General features: G+C 35.8%; 1 protein-coding gene across 1 annotated transcript in view; it reads left to right on the top strand.

Moving 5' to 3' along the window:
• Positions 1-11923: 11923 nt before the first annotated feature.
• The window catches only part of SLC17A6 (solute carrier family 17 member 6), a 38857-nt gene continuing 36965 nt past the window's right edge, over positions 11924-13815 (top strand). The window contains exon 1 of the mRNA XM_047774275.1: positions 11924-12421. Within this exon, the coding sequence (XP_047630231.1) occupies positions 12336-12421 (86 nt within the window). The 5' untranslated portion in view covers positions 11924-12335. The remainder of the gene's footprint in view (positions 12422-13815) is intronic.

Raw genomic sequence — 13815 nt, 5'->3', positions numbered from 1 at the left:
GGTGAACTACACATTCCAACAAATCAGAGCGCTCTCACACAAAAAAAATGGAATAGAGCTGACTGGAAATAAACACCAGTTTCTTTAAAACAAACACACAACAACAAAAAGCCAAGGCTAAGATTTCTCCCTAGAGCATCTAGAAGAAAGCAAATCTGTTGGCATTTTGATTGTAGCTTCGTGAGACTTCGTCAGGCTGCTAACTTATAGAACTCTAAGATAATGCATTTGTGCTCTTTTAAGCTACTAAGCCGTATTCATTTGTTACCATAGCAACAGGAAACTAAAACAGATAGTAAACTGAAAAAAAATCCAAGATCTTTTGGAGGTAGTATTATAATCTAGAATGGAGGAAAAAAATGAGGATTTTTAAAACTGATATGAACTCAGATATTATAGTTTTTTCTGTAGTGAATATTATGTTTTTTCTATGCCCGAAAAAGACAAACATGGACCCTGCTTAAGTTTTTTTGTTTGTTTTGTTTTCTTTTTGGCCACACCCATGGCATGTGTAATTTCCTGAGCCAGGAATCGAACCCGTGCCACAGTTGCAACCTGCACCATAGCTGCGGAAATGCTGGATTCTTAACCTGCTGCACCACTGGGGAATTGCCCTTGCTTAAGTTTTACATAGCAAAGGTGACTTTTTTGTTTAAATTAAGGCTTTATTTTTTAGAGAAGTTTAAATTTCACAGCAAGATTGAGAAGAAAGTATAGACTTCCCATATACTCCCTTTCCCCACACTTGCATAGCTTCTCCCATTAACCAATTCCCCATCAGAGTGGTACATTTGTCACGATGGATTCTCCTACACTGACACATCATAATCACTCAGAAACTGTAGTTTAGGATTCACTCTTGGTCTTACATGTTCTATCGATTTTGATAAATGTATACTAACAAGTATCCATTGATGTGATATCATGTTTTCACTGTCCTAAAAATCATTTGTGCTTCACCTCTTTTCCACCCCACAAACTCACCCCCCTCCCCACAACCCCTGGCAATCATTGCTATTTTCCTGTCACCATAATTTTTCCTTTTCCAGAATGTGATACTGTTGGAATCATACAGTACATAGCCTTTTCAGACTGGCTTCTTTCACTTAAATATTCATTTAAGATGCCTCCATGTCTTTTAGTGGCTTGATAGCTCATGTGTTTTTAGCGCTAAATAAAATTTCACTGTATAAATGTACCACAGTTTATTTATCCATTCACCTACTGAGGGACATCTTGATAGCTTCCAAGTTTTGGCAATTATGCATAAAGCTGCTAAAAACATCCAAGTGTAGGTTTATGTGTGGACATAAGTTTTCAACTGAGTTTTGTTTTAAATATAAAATGGATACAGATTTCCAATGAAATCTGGATAATTGAACATATGGTTTGTGTTCATTTTCTCTTGGTATCCCACTAAAATCGTAATGAAAAGGGTTTTCTTTTTTTGCATGTTATAAACATGCAAGTATAAAGAGAATGGGACACCAGGCAACAATGTTTAGAAGACATTAACAAACTTTTAGAAGATGGGAAGCTGAGGGACATGTGGAAAGTGGTCTAGAGAGGGGGAGAGGATGAGCTCTAAATGCCTTTCTGTGGGAAGCCAATCAGACGTCATCTGATTCATGCACAAACCCTGGAAAATCTTGGGAGCTGAAATGACCAGGTAACGCTCAAAGCAGGATTGCGGGCCCCAAGTTAAAAATAGGTGGTTTGGGGCAATTCTATGTAAAGTGGAGTTAGACCTACCTAGTCTATACAGACAGGTAATAGACCTAACCTCACATGGCAGAATATGAAACTGTATCTTTGCAGGGCAGTCATATCATCGCAGACCTCAAGGACAGAGGCATAGCTGAGGGCTGGAGTGAAATGCCTTATTGAAATAAGGAGGAACAATAAGTTTTTGTACTGAATAGTAGGACTCCATCCCCCATTCCTTTCTCTGCTCAGCTTCTAGAATGCTAGTTTCCAGTTGTGAAATCTTCTCCAGGAAAAAGCTCAGAGGACTCCTATATAGACAAGGAGGCAGGGAAATGATCAGGAAGTTGAATAAGAATGTTTCCTGATTTGAAGGACTAAAAGGCTCTGCGTCTGAATGATAAGCACAAAGGTGAGAAACATCTCTTATTCATTTTTCAGAACACTAGACATAGAGTATCACAGTTTCCAGGGAAGGATGTTTTTAAAAGCATACATGATGCTTCAGGAATAAGAATGGTATTAATCTTCCCAGTAGCAACACTAGAAGATGGATAGTGATGAGACAATGCCAGCAAAATTATCAGAGAAAAATTACTGTACTTAGAATTCATAAAAGCAAAACTATCAATCAAGTGTGAAGGCAGAAAAAATATCAATTTTTTATATTTGCGGGGTTTCAAATAACAATCTCTTGTTATAAATAAATAAACAAACAAACATGAGGCCCCTGTTTCTATGTATAAACAGGTTCCTGTTTCAGGAAACGGTAGGCATATGTAATCCAGAAAGGATGTAGTCTCCAGAAAACAAAAAGGTGACACAGAAGAGAGGTGGAAAGACCCCCTGCCCCAGAATCACAGTGACCAAAGACTTCAGGTTGGCATCTGTATAAAAAAGCTTCTCTTATATGGGCAGAAAGTAGAAGGGCAGAAAGCCCCAGGAGAAACGTACCCAGGGAAAAAAAAGGATTGATGAGTTTAATTACATCAAGAAAAATTTGTAGTTCTCTTGGTATGTTTTAAAATGGATTAATGACAGGAATATAGAAACATAATAAAACAACATCAACACATAGAAGCATACAATAAACTTTAGGGAAGAGAAAATGTTATATAAGAAAGGAAATGAGAGCAAAGTAGCCCTAGGGTTTGGCTGTGAGGCGGAGAGTTTGGATGGCATGAGTTGGAATTCAACTCTGCCACTGAACTGTGTGATCCTGGGAGAGTTGCTTACCATTATTATGTTGACTGTTATATTAATATCACATTTTGTTTTAAATAAAATTAGTGAGAGAATGGGGAATAGCAAGTCTTGGAGTGGCGAATCAGAATTAAAATCATTTCCCATCGTGGCTCAGCAGTAACGAACCTGGCTAGTATCCATGAGAACACAGGTTCATCCCTGGCCTGGCTCAGTGTGTTAAGGATCCAGTGTTGTCGTGAGCTGTGGTGTAGGTCACAGATGTGGCTAGGATCCTGTGTTGCTGTGGCTATGGCGTAGGCCAGCAGCCAAATCTCCGATTTGACTCCTAGCCTGGGAACTTCCATGTGCCTCGGCCCTAAAAAAAAAAAAAAAAAAAAAAAAAAAAAAAAAAAAAAAGACAAAAAGAAAATCTGATTTTAAAGAAAAAAAAATTAATACCTCATCTTTCATAGGAGGATGTCGTAGACATGCCAAACATTGAAATCTAGCCAACAGCAATGAAATGGTTATAAGAGCTGACACATATAGTGCTTACTTACTCCATGCCAGAAACTCTTATCCTTTCACACACACGCACATTTGATATTCAAAAAAGTGGTCCCTCCTAGTAACAAGAATTATCAGTAGATGAAATGGGTCAAAGTACTGCTGCTATAAAAAATAATAACTTGACTTTTAAGTCTAGGTTAATATATATCACATTGATAAAATAAAATTTACACTAAATATAAAATATATAATGGATTAGAGATTTTTTGTATTGTCTTTCTTGCTATGATAGAAAAGTACTTTAATATCAGACGTTATCAAAATTTTGCTTCCCTAGAATGTGAAGTCATGAACTATTGAAAACTACCCTTCTCTCCCCCCTTCCCCTCTTCTGATCTTATAACCTCTGGGATAGGATGCTCCATAAGAAAACTGTGTTTCATTCTAATGACGGGGCTGCTACTGCACACAATTTGCATCTTCTGATATTGTTTCAAGACTCATTCCAACTCTGAAGACTTTCCCTAGAACAAAAATCCAACTGGCCAAAGAATGGGGGTTCACTTGCTTCCAAGTTATCTCAGTCCAAAAGGAGTCAGTCACATCTTATTCATTGTTAGCTGCCTGTTTCCTGAGGAGGAATTTGCAGATGGTGAAGGGCCCAAGGATAGGAAGAGTGAGGGTTGTCCACTGATGTTATTTGCCCTCGACATTTTCCTCATCTCCACTCACTAAATAAATGTTAAATAAATGTGCTTTTTTTTTTTTCTTTTTTGATGTCTGGAATCACGTCAGTGATGAAACAGGAAACTGGGCTAGGGAGAAAAAAAAAATATGCTTACTAGAAATCAAGCTATTTGACAGAAGCCATCTCCCAATGTCATATGAGTCCATAATTTTCAAACTGATCAAAGCAATTGTTCTAAGGATGGCTCTCGTGTACTAGCAGTGTATCTGGATAATTTTTCGCCAATCCTTGAATAAGTTAAAAGTCTTCTGATCGGAGTTCCCTTCGTGGCACAGCTAAAACAAATCCGACTAGATGTGGGTTCGATCCCTGGCCTCACCCAGTGGATCGGGGATCCCGAGATGCCTTGAGCTGTGGTGTAGGTTGCAGACATGGCTGGGATCCTGCACAGTTGCTGTGGCTGTGGTGTAGGCCGGTAGCTGCAGCCCTGATTCAACCCCTAGCCTGGGAAATTCCCTATGCCTCAGGTACAGCCCTAAAAAGACAAAAAAAAAAAAAAAGTCTGCTGATTATAGGGGAAAAGGAGACTAATTTTTAAAATATTCTATCAGCTCACACAGACTTTGCAATAGCTATTTTTTGAATTGACATTCTTTTGCCTTCACCTTCTCTCCATATTATTTATCATACTGTTGCCTGATAAACTTCTAAGAACGCTATTGTGCTTGATAAAATAATTTCTTTGCTCATTATTAAATTTTTTCCAATTAGCCATAAGAAAAAAATCTAAATTTCTTATTTAAAACCTGAGATTTCTGAGAGCAAAATATGTGTCTTCTTTATCTCTGCTTTCCTGGTATCCAGTAAAAGATGAGGCACATAATTATGACTTAGCAATGTTGAATAAACATTTAATTGAATTAACTTGAAATTCAAGGCTTTCTTTTGTGTTATTCTGTTCTTTCTAATATTATATTCTATAATTACTCTTATATGACCCTCCCTTCTTTGCAGTGTTTTTAATTTATATTCAAAACCTTGGATTTGTCTCTCCATTCTTTTTCCATTCATCCACTTATCCATTCATAAAATACATTTAAAGTGATATGTCAAGATTCTCTCTGTTGCAAGTTATGGAACCTCCAACTCCAACTGGAGTTAAGTGTTAATTAAATGGGATTCATTGGCTCAAAACTTTGGAAAATCGGTCTAGTTAGAGAGCATGTTTTAAGTGTGGTTTGAGCAGATTTCTGACTCTGCATCTCCAAAAGAATGACAGAAGGTATTCACACTCAGTATCCAAAGGGCTTCAGTGAATTGCCACAATGTCTTCATTTTACACCATAAAACCTACCCACTATGGTTCTTACCACCATATAATGGTGTATTTGCTGTTCTTGTTATCCCACTGGCAGGCATAACAAATTATGTGAATTGCAAAATCATTCAATCCTGATTTATCAGTGCCCTTTTATCTCTTGTACTAGGAAAAAAGCCACATATATAATGTGAATATTATTTGAAACATCTTTTCCTGCTAACTTTCAAATAATTTAAATCAACCTATTTATTCTAGGTTGGTCTTTTTGGCATAAAGAAAAATTTCTATTTTACCACTAGAGGGCAGCAGTTAGAAACCATTTATAGTTGTCAATGCATTTCATTACATATTTGTTGTTCTTCCTCCAAAATTAAGATTAAAATAGGCTTACAGCAGCAGTTAAATAGGGTATATTTTAAATATCCTATCTTATTAGCAAACTATGTATTCAGATATTTACTTCGTAAAATGTCATTTTAAATGTCTAGAAGTGAAATCTTTTGACATGCTTTTCACAGCTTAAGTAATGTAGAAAACAGTATGAAGTTAAACAGAAAATCCCTAGGTATCTGCAGTCAAGTAAGAGAGTTCAATAATCTTATATGCTTTCTTTCAAGAAAGAGCATATTCCATAATCTGGAATGATAAACATAATGGTACCCAAAGGGAATCTGTAACCCAGGATAATGAAAGCAAAATAACATCCTTATAGCAAAGTGGGAGAGAGAGAGGGGTATGGAATTTGAATTAGGTAAGATTTCATCAGACCAGATAATGCTGCATATTACTTGTCATTTAATCTATTTATTAGTCTGCAAAATATCTTAAGTCGGGGTGATCTCTGTTTTAGTCTCCTCCACATTGAAGTGTGTACTTCTTTTATTCTCTTTACAAGTTGCATCTTTTTTCTATTAAATTTTAATCAGTATTCTCATACAATTGTACTTTTTACTTTAATAAACAAAAATTTTGAGAATTTAAAGAGGCTAATACTTTCAAAATCCTTTTATAATTTATCATATTCCTCCATGTATGTAATGTGGGATTCAAAATTAGGAATTCTGTTCTGGCATTAGGAGAACAATAGTTGGTCTTCATTCACTTTATCTATTTATTTATTTTTGCTTTTTAGGGCCACACCCACAGCAAATGGAGGTTCCCAGGCTAGGAGTCCAGTCGGAGTTGCAGCCAGCCTGCACCAAAGCCACAGTAATGCAGGACCCAAGCCACAAGTGTGACCTACACCAAAGCTCACTGCAATGCCAGATCCTTAACCCACTGAGCGAGGCCAGGGATCTAACCCACATCCTCATGGATACTAATTGGGTTCATTACCACTGAGCCACAACGGGAACTCTCTAATCTTCATTCACTTTAAAACTTGGATTTTTCCAAGGCACAATGTTGTGTAAATGAATATGTATTTTTCCCCCTGGAGACAGAAATAAAGAAATGGAATAAAATGTATATATCTTTCTAATGGTAAATTGAACAGAGTAAAATGTACACAAAATGGACATACATAATAATATACATGTATTTCAGTAGTTAAATTTGGTTAAATAAATGTACACCAAAATTACAGTGTACATTTATTTAAAATTTCCTGCTTCCAATTTTTAAATCAGAAAGATCACAGGGAAATCAAAAGATAATTTATTTTAGGCCATTAAACATAGCAGTGCAGAGTACTAAGATATGTACAGAGATGTGGGTAAGACAAAACTAAATTATTTCTTCCATCTCTGATTCTTAAGCAACTGTATGATCATAATTTCTTAGTAATGTCTCTGAGGCTAACACTGCAAAGTAAAGTCAAATAAAGCTGAACTAAAAACTGTCCACTTGAAAATCCTTCATAAGAAAAAACTCAGAGATGAATCCTGGAGCTTATTTGTATAGTCTCAACCTGAAAGAAATGGGTAATTAGAATGAACATTGATTTAAGAATTCAAAGTCAAATACAGCCATACTATAAAAAAGCTTTCCAAAGCAGTTTTTCCTATAGGAAGGTGCACACTGTACAATTATTGAAAAGCTATGAAACTGCTGAGTTAACTGGTTTACTATACCCCCAAAAAGCACCTACTCTACAGTGGGTGCAAATATCTGTTGAATAAATGTTTGTGGATAATAAATAGAAAAGGTTGCCTTCATAACATCCTCAGAATTAGACACTTGGAAATATTTTTCAAAATAAATTTGCCTTAAAAAACATCCTACCAGTGATTTATAAATAGCATTAAATATGATGAATATGTATATATTTATAGATTATCACCATATGAGGAAGGAAATTTATCAAACATATTACTATTTAAAAATATATAAAATTACCATAATTTATTCTACTGGGACAAGAAACTTTAAGCCATTTTCCCTGTGATTATCATATCATTTCTAAATCTTAACAGAGTGAACTTTCCTTATGACTTTTTCATTAACTAAGGGGTTCCCAGACAACCAAGTTATTTCTAAGGACATTTAGTACATGGTCAGGCAATTTCAAACATATTGCCCACAGAGGATACTTCATATTTTAGGTGTAGCTTTTAATATAACAAGAACCGAAAAAAGAAGAAGGAGGAGGAAAAGCTAAAGGAGGGAAGAAAAGAAGGAGAGGAAAAGGATATAAAGAAGGAAGGAACGAAAGAAAACAGTTTTAATTACTTAAAGACTACAATTGCTTCTAAAATAAGAACACATCCTTCCACCAGAGGGCAACATTTGCAAGACATTTAAATAATACCTCAAAAGTATTTCCTAACACACAAGATAAACAAATGCAAACTTGTGTCATAGCTATTGGGTAATATCTTAATATTCTTAAATTTCAAAGAATACTCTGATGACAATTATTTAAACATTGCATATAAACTTAATATCTACTCAGTAAAACACAAGCAATAAATTGGTTTCTTTAAGTGTATAAGAAAATAGAACTCTGAGAAAGGAACATATTTCTCTCCATCATTGGCATTTTCTTCATTTTGTTATTACCCATTTAGCTCAAATACAATAGAAAAATAGGGTATAAGAAGGGGAAAAAATGTTCTGCATTATTGAATAAATTAATTAAAAAATTCATAGATTTGCAAGTGGAAGGGATAATAGAGATCACTTACTATAAGCCTTCATTGGTACAAATAAGAACACTGAAGTTTATCAAAATTAAGTAATTGATTCAAAGTTGCAGGGATGATAGCAGAATCAGGACCCAAAATCAGGTCAGCTATTTTCACATTTTGTACTCTATAACACTGATATTCAAATTGTGACCCATGGGTGCAGCCTTGGAAACTGGTTAGCACTGCTAAATCGTGGGCTCCACTGTAGAGCTGTTGAATCAGAGTCTGTATTTTAAAAAGATCTTAAAGGGTGAAAAACTACTCTCACCCAGGCTGCTGCATCACTGGTTGTATGACTTCGGGCAATTCATTAAATTTCATTTCCCCTCCTCAATAAATTGGGAATAAAAAAAAACTGGGAATAAAATTAGTTTGAACAACAATTATAAAAGATAAATAAGACCATGTAAATGAAAGTCATTCATAAATTATAATACTTCACACATTAGTCATAGTCAATGAAACCTTCTCCTTTCATGGCTAAGCGTGCTTGGGAAGAGGAAACAATTCTCCTCAAGGAGGACATGTCTAATGTAACTTAAGGCTAAAATTGAATGGAAGATAGTAAAGTTAAGGGAAGATATCCAGAGAATGGAAGATTTTTTTCAATATCCTTAAATGATGGCCATGTGTATAACTACTTATACTTACTAGCATAAAGATAAATCTGGTGAATTTAAGGTCACAAAAGCGCATGTTCAGTGTTTGAATTTGGGCACCATGCAGTAAGAAAATCTGTTAGATAAGTAAATAATATCTGAATATATTTCTCTTATATTGGGAGTAGCTATTAACTTAAGAATAGCCTAAATGGTAATATAGTAACTATTCTTGTAATTTTCCACATATAACACTTCCCCCTTGTTTATGACTTTCCTCAGGGTGTCTCCTCTGGCCACTATGCTCTCCAACTATCACCATCTTTTCCCACCCAATATTTTTGGGGAGGTCATCATTTTTTATAGCATTAAGTTTCTCTTCAAGTATTAAGACAAGGAAATGTCACCTCCTGAAATCTTTTCTGTATACTTCCACTCCCAGGCCAGTTACTTAACTTGTCCAAGTTCACTCATATGTATTTGTGTGTTTATTTCCCTGGCAGCTTGTGAGATCTTTCAGGGAACAGTCCCAGAACCTAGTGAAAATTTTAGCAGTACATAAAACAGTTTAGAAAAAATAAATCAATATAAGCAGGAATTCTGATTCAAACATTCACCCTTCTACCAAAGGATAGAGGAAAGAGCCAAATGACATTCATTTCAATAAGATGAATGTTAATTATTTTGCTCTATAAACAATGCTTTTTTTGTTAGATATATATCTCATGCATATATGAGACTTAGGAGTCATGTTCGCCACTGGTTTGGATTGCTAGTCATTTGGAGTGAAACTTAGGCAGGAATGTTTAGAAAAATAATTTTTATGTCATCATCATAGCTTCACAGATATTTATTTGACTTCTATTTTTATATAATTTTCCAGAATTTCAAAATCATGGATATCCCTAAATGAATTAAATTTAATAAATTTGGTCACTAAAGATAGGATAAACATAGATATTTTGAAAATTACTAGATTGAGTCAAGTCCTGACTAGCTTTAATATTTTGTTTGGAAAGCGGTGTTTTCAAGAGATTTTTTCTTTTTTTTTCCTTTTCATAATTGATCACCTTTGGGGATCAATATTACTTTGAGGCATCCCAGAGTTTTAGAAAAATCTTGTTCAGTATTCTAATAAGATGTATATTTTTTAATACATATCAAAATAAGAGATAGATGCCTCCAGAATCCTTTTCTTTATTATAATTTATGAGAAAATATAATGTAATATATATTAAATTTAATAATGGCAGATGGTTCTAGCTACTTTTGATAATTTTTTCAGCTAGCCACTCAATGAATGCATATTCATTATATTATTTGACCTATTCAGGGAATATTCTTATATGATTTTGTATTTAAATCCATGCTCCTGAGACCTGGCACCAGTATCCCTAAGAAAAATCTACTCCCCCTGTTGGCTTAAAGGAAATTCAAGGATTTTGACTTTGAGAATGTGGTTCAAGGACAATCTGTTTTGTCACTATTTGCCTGAATTGCATCTAAGAGCTTTGTGATTCATGTCAAGTGCATTAATAATTAACATTAAGCTTGCATAGTTTTCTAGCCTTGCTTAATGAAATAGATTCATTAATGTTATACCTATATGTGTGAAGCAAATGTCTTATATGAATGTTTATCTGTAATTCTGCTTTAGGAGAAGAGGATATAAAATAAAAATTACATTATAAAAATTTACAAGTAATTTTAAATGTCTCAAAAGTATCATCAATGATAATTTGTTAACAACACAAGGTATAGCCACGAATTTCATCAGTTTATTGATATTTCAGTAGTGTGTTGAAAATTAAGTGAAGAAGCATAAAATTCCAAAGAATTTATATTAAATTCTTGTCTTTTATTTAACCAAGAACACCTAGAACAACTATTCTTTTATTATTATTCTCTAGTCTTTCCCTCTCTCTCCCTCCTCCTGCCTCCCTCCTTCCCTCTATCCCTATTATCTCTTTTCTTTCTCCCTTCCTTTTCTTCTTACCTATCAGGGGTTAAAACAAAACACATGATCAACATATTTATGCATTTGGGGTCCATATTTTTTATATCCAAGGGAGACCAGGCTCCCGAATACCACAAACAGAGGTAAAATATGTTGTAATCTTCCTTCCCTGCAACACTGTCAGAGCTGGCATCAGCTTGCTGGGCAAAACGTAGGAAACTAGAAGTAACTTGTCAATTTTTAATAAAGTCTTCCTCCCTTGCAGAGCCAAATGCACCATTCTCCCTGTAAACCCAGGCAATGATGACATCTTCTCATTTTGTTTCCATAGCATCCATTTCTGAAGATCCCCAGTAAGGTCCTTGGTCAGTGCAATCCCCCCAGTTTCCCCAGAAAGTTGGTAACCTGACCAGCCAAAGGAAGCCTCCCCTTTTCCGGAAACTTACTCTGTCCGTGGTGCTGAACCATTTTGCCGAGAAGCGCCCAGACAGGCGCTGTCAGCGGTGGTGAAAAAAAATCAAAAAAAAATAAAAAAATAAATTCTGACGCTGCCCAAATCAGAACTGTGTAGCTGTTATTTACTCACGTCCTCAAAGAGCAGCAAGCTTTCTCCATCTTAATTCGACTTTACCGCAGAGCAGAGTTGCGCTGGCGTGTTGGGAGGAGATCACGGGCAAGGAGGAAAAACTAATAGCAGCATCGCTCACCTGAGACCTAAGATGGTCCCCTGAGTTTTGGAAGTGCTCTGCTCCTCACAGCAAGGGCACCATTTTAAAAAGTATTATTTTGACTTGGCCCTTATACAAGGGTTCTGTGGTATATCCACCCGCATTTAAAAGAAAGAAGATTTGACAGCAACAAGGCTCTCAAAACCGGGAATTCACATTGTTTTTCAATGGACTGACTTCCAGGACAAGGACTCATCTGCACCCACCCAAATACCATGGCACTATGTGCTCCCTTTGCCACCGGATCCTCCCCTTCCAATGAGACTTTCTGATTGTGTCTACCAACTCTCCTATTAGGAAACCCGTGGGTTGCATGCAGCTATTCTGTTGTATTCTCATTCTCACTCTCCCTCCCCTCTCTCACTAGCACTCTTGCAAGAAGCACACGGATACCGTTCTGCTGAGAAGAAAAAACCTACAACTATCTTAAGCGATTAAGACAATATGCGCAACTCTTGCCTTTCATAGCGGTCACTATTTAAACCTGGCAAGAGCTGACACCAACCTTTGCAAGAATGGAGTCGGTGAAACAAAGGATTTTGGCCCCAGGAAAAGAGGGGCTAAAGAATTTTGCTGGAAAATCCCTCGGCCAGATCTACAGGTAAGAGAAAGCAAACCTATGTTTGCCTGGGACTTGGCATGAAAGAAAGAAAAACAAACAAACAAACAAACAAAAAACCTGCAGAGCTATTTCCTTAAACCCTGGTTGCTTAGAGAGATTGTAACATGATCGGAAAATCTTTTTTTGTTGCTCAATGCTGAAGCGGGGCTGCTCTGGAAACCTACTTATTAATTCAGGAATGTTGCACTAAATTAACCTGTCTGCTTTGTGGGGTGTGTCGTGAGTGTGAGTGTGTATGTGAGAGAGAGAGAGAGATTGCTGTTTTGGTACCTGCAGATTCTTATCCTTTCTTACTGAGGATTTATCCTCTTTACAATTGAGAAATAATCTGCACCTGTTCAAAGAGCCTCTCTTTTGCTGCTCATAGCAACACCAAATTAAATTCCTTTAATGCAGAAAAATGAATAAAAAACACAATCATCTAAACAAATTAACCAAGAAAATCTCAAAGAGTAGTAGCAAAAAGAAATCTAGAGCTCAGCTTCAAAACCAGAGTAGAGAATACCCCAGTGGAATCTTTCTTCAGTACTAAAGGACGGAGAATCAAAATATATAAATAATTGATAGCTGAAGCAGTTCTTCTCTTTAAATCTGAAGCAGTGTACATGTATTTTTAATTATTTGACCTCTCCTAGAAGTCTATTTCTTGCATGGGAAATGCCAGAGTGCTTTTAAGAAAAAGCCATGATAATAATCAGCAAAATGATTTTAAAAGTACTACAAATGATTTGTTTTTTATTCTGCCATAGTCCCTGTACTAATTATTCTGAAAATTTCACAACTTCAAATCTTTTCAAGAATGTTAATATGAATACACATTTTGTTAATAATATGAGCAAAATCAAGGAGAAACAAAGGGATAAATGATTCTGAGAGAGAGCTAGTTTTTACATTTGGGAAATTAAAGCCTTTGGAAATATATAGGAAGTGTAAAGAAAATAACCAATGCCCCTGCCCCCAATTTTCCAAATCTCTCTGGTTCTGGTGGGTTTTTTTGTAGGTACTATCATGCACCTATGCCGCAGTAGATACTGCAAGGGCCCTGCAGTACCGCAGATGCCCTGGAAAGAGCTATTCTTTCCCAGCCCAACTGCCATCAGGTGGGGAGTTCAGGTGCAGAGTTTAATTTGCATATATGAGCATATGAAGCCAATATTTAAAAAATCACATTAGTTGGAATTTTTTTCTCCCAGAATAAATTGCCATGTTCTCTAACGTTGGAATTGGACTTTAAGAATAAGTATTAACATAGCCGCAAATACCTTTATGATCTATTCCCCAGGTGGTATTTTGCAGAATTTGGAAGTCTAACAGTTTTCCTGGTGGCCGTAAATTGCTTAACAGTTATGTCCCAAGTTATGCATTCTTAACAT

This window comes from Phacochoerus africanus, chromosome 4 (genome assembly GCF_016906955.1).
Source record: "Phacochoerus africanus isolate WHEZ1 chromosome 4, ROS_Pafr_v1, whole genome shotgun sequence".
Lineage (NCBI taxonomy): Eukaryota > Metazoa > Chordata > Mammalia > Artiodactyla > Suidae > Phacochoerus > Phacochoerus africanus.
Note: the sequence above shows the minus strand (reverse complement) of the source record. Positions and strands in the feature narration are given on the sequence as shown.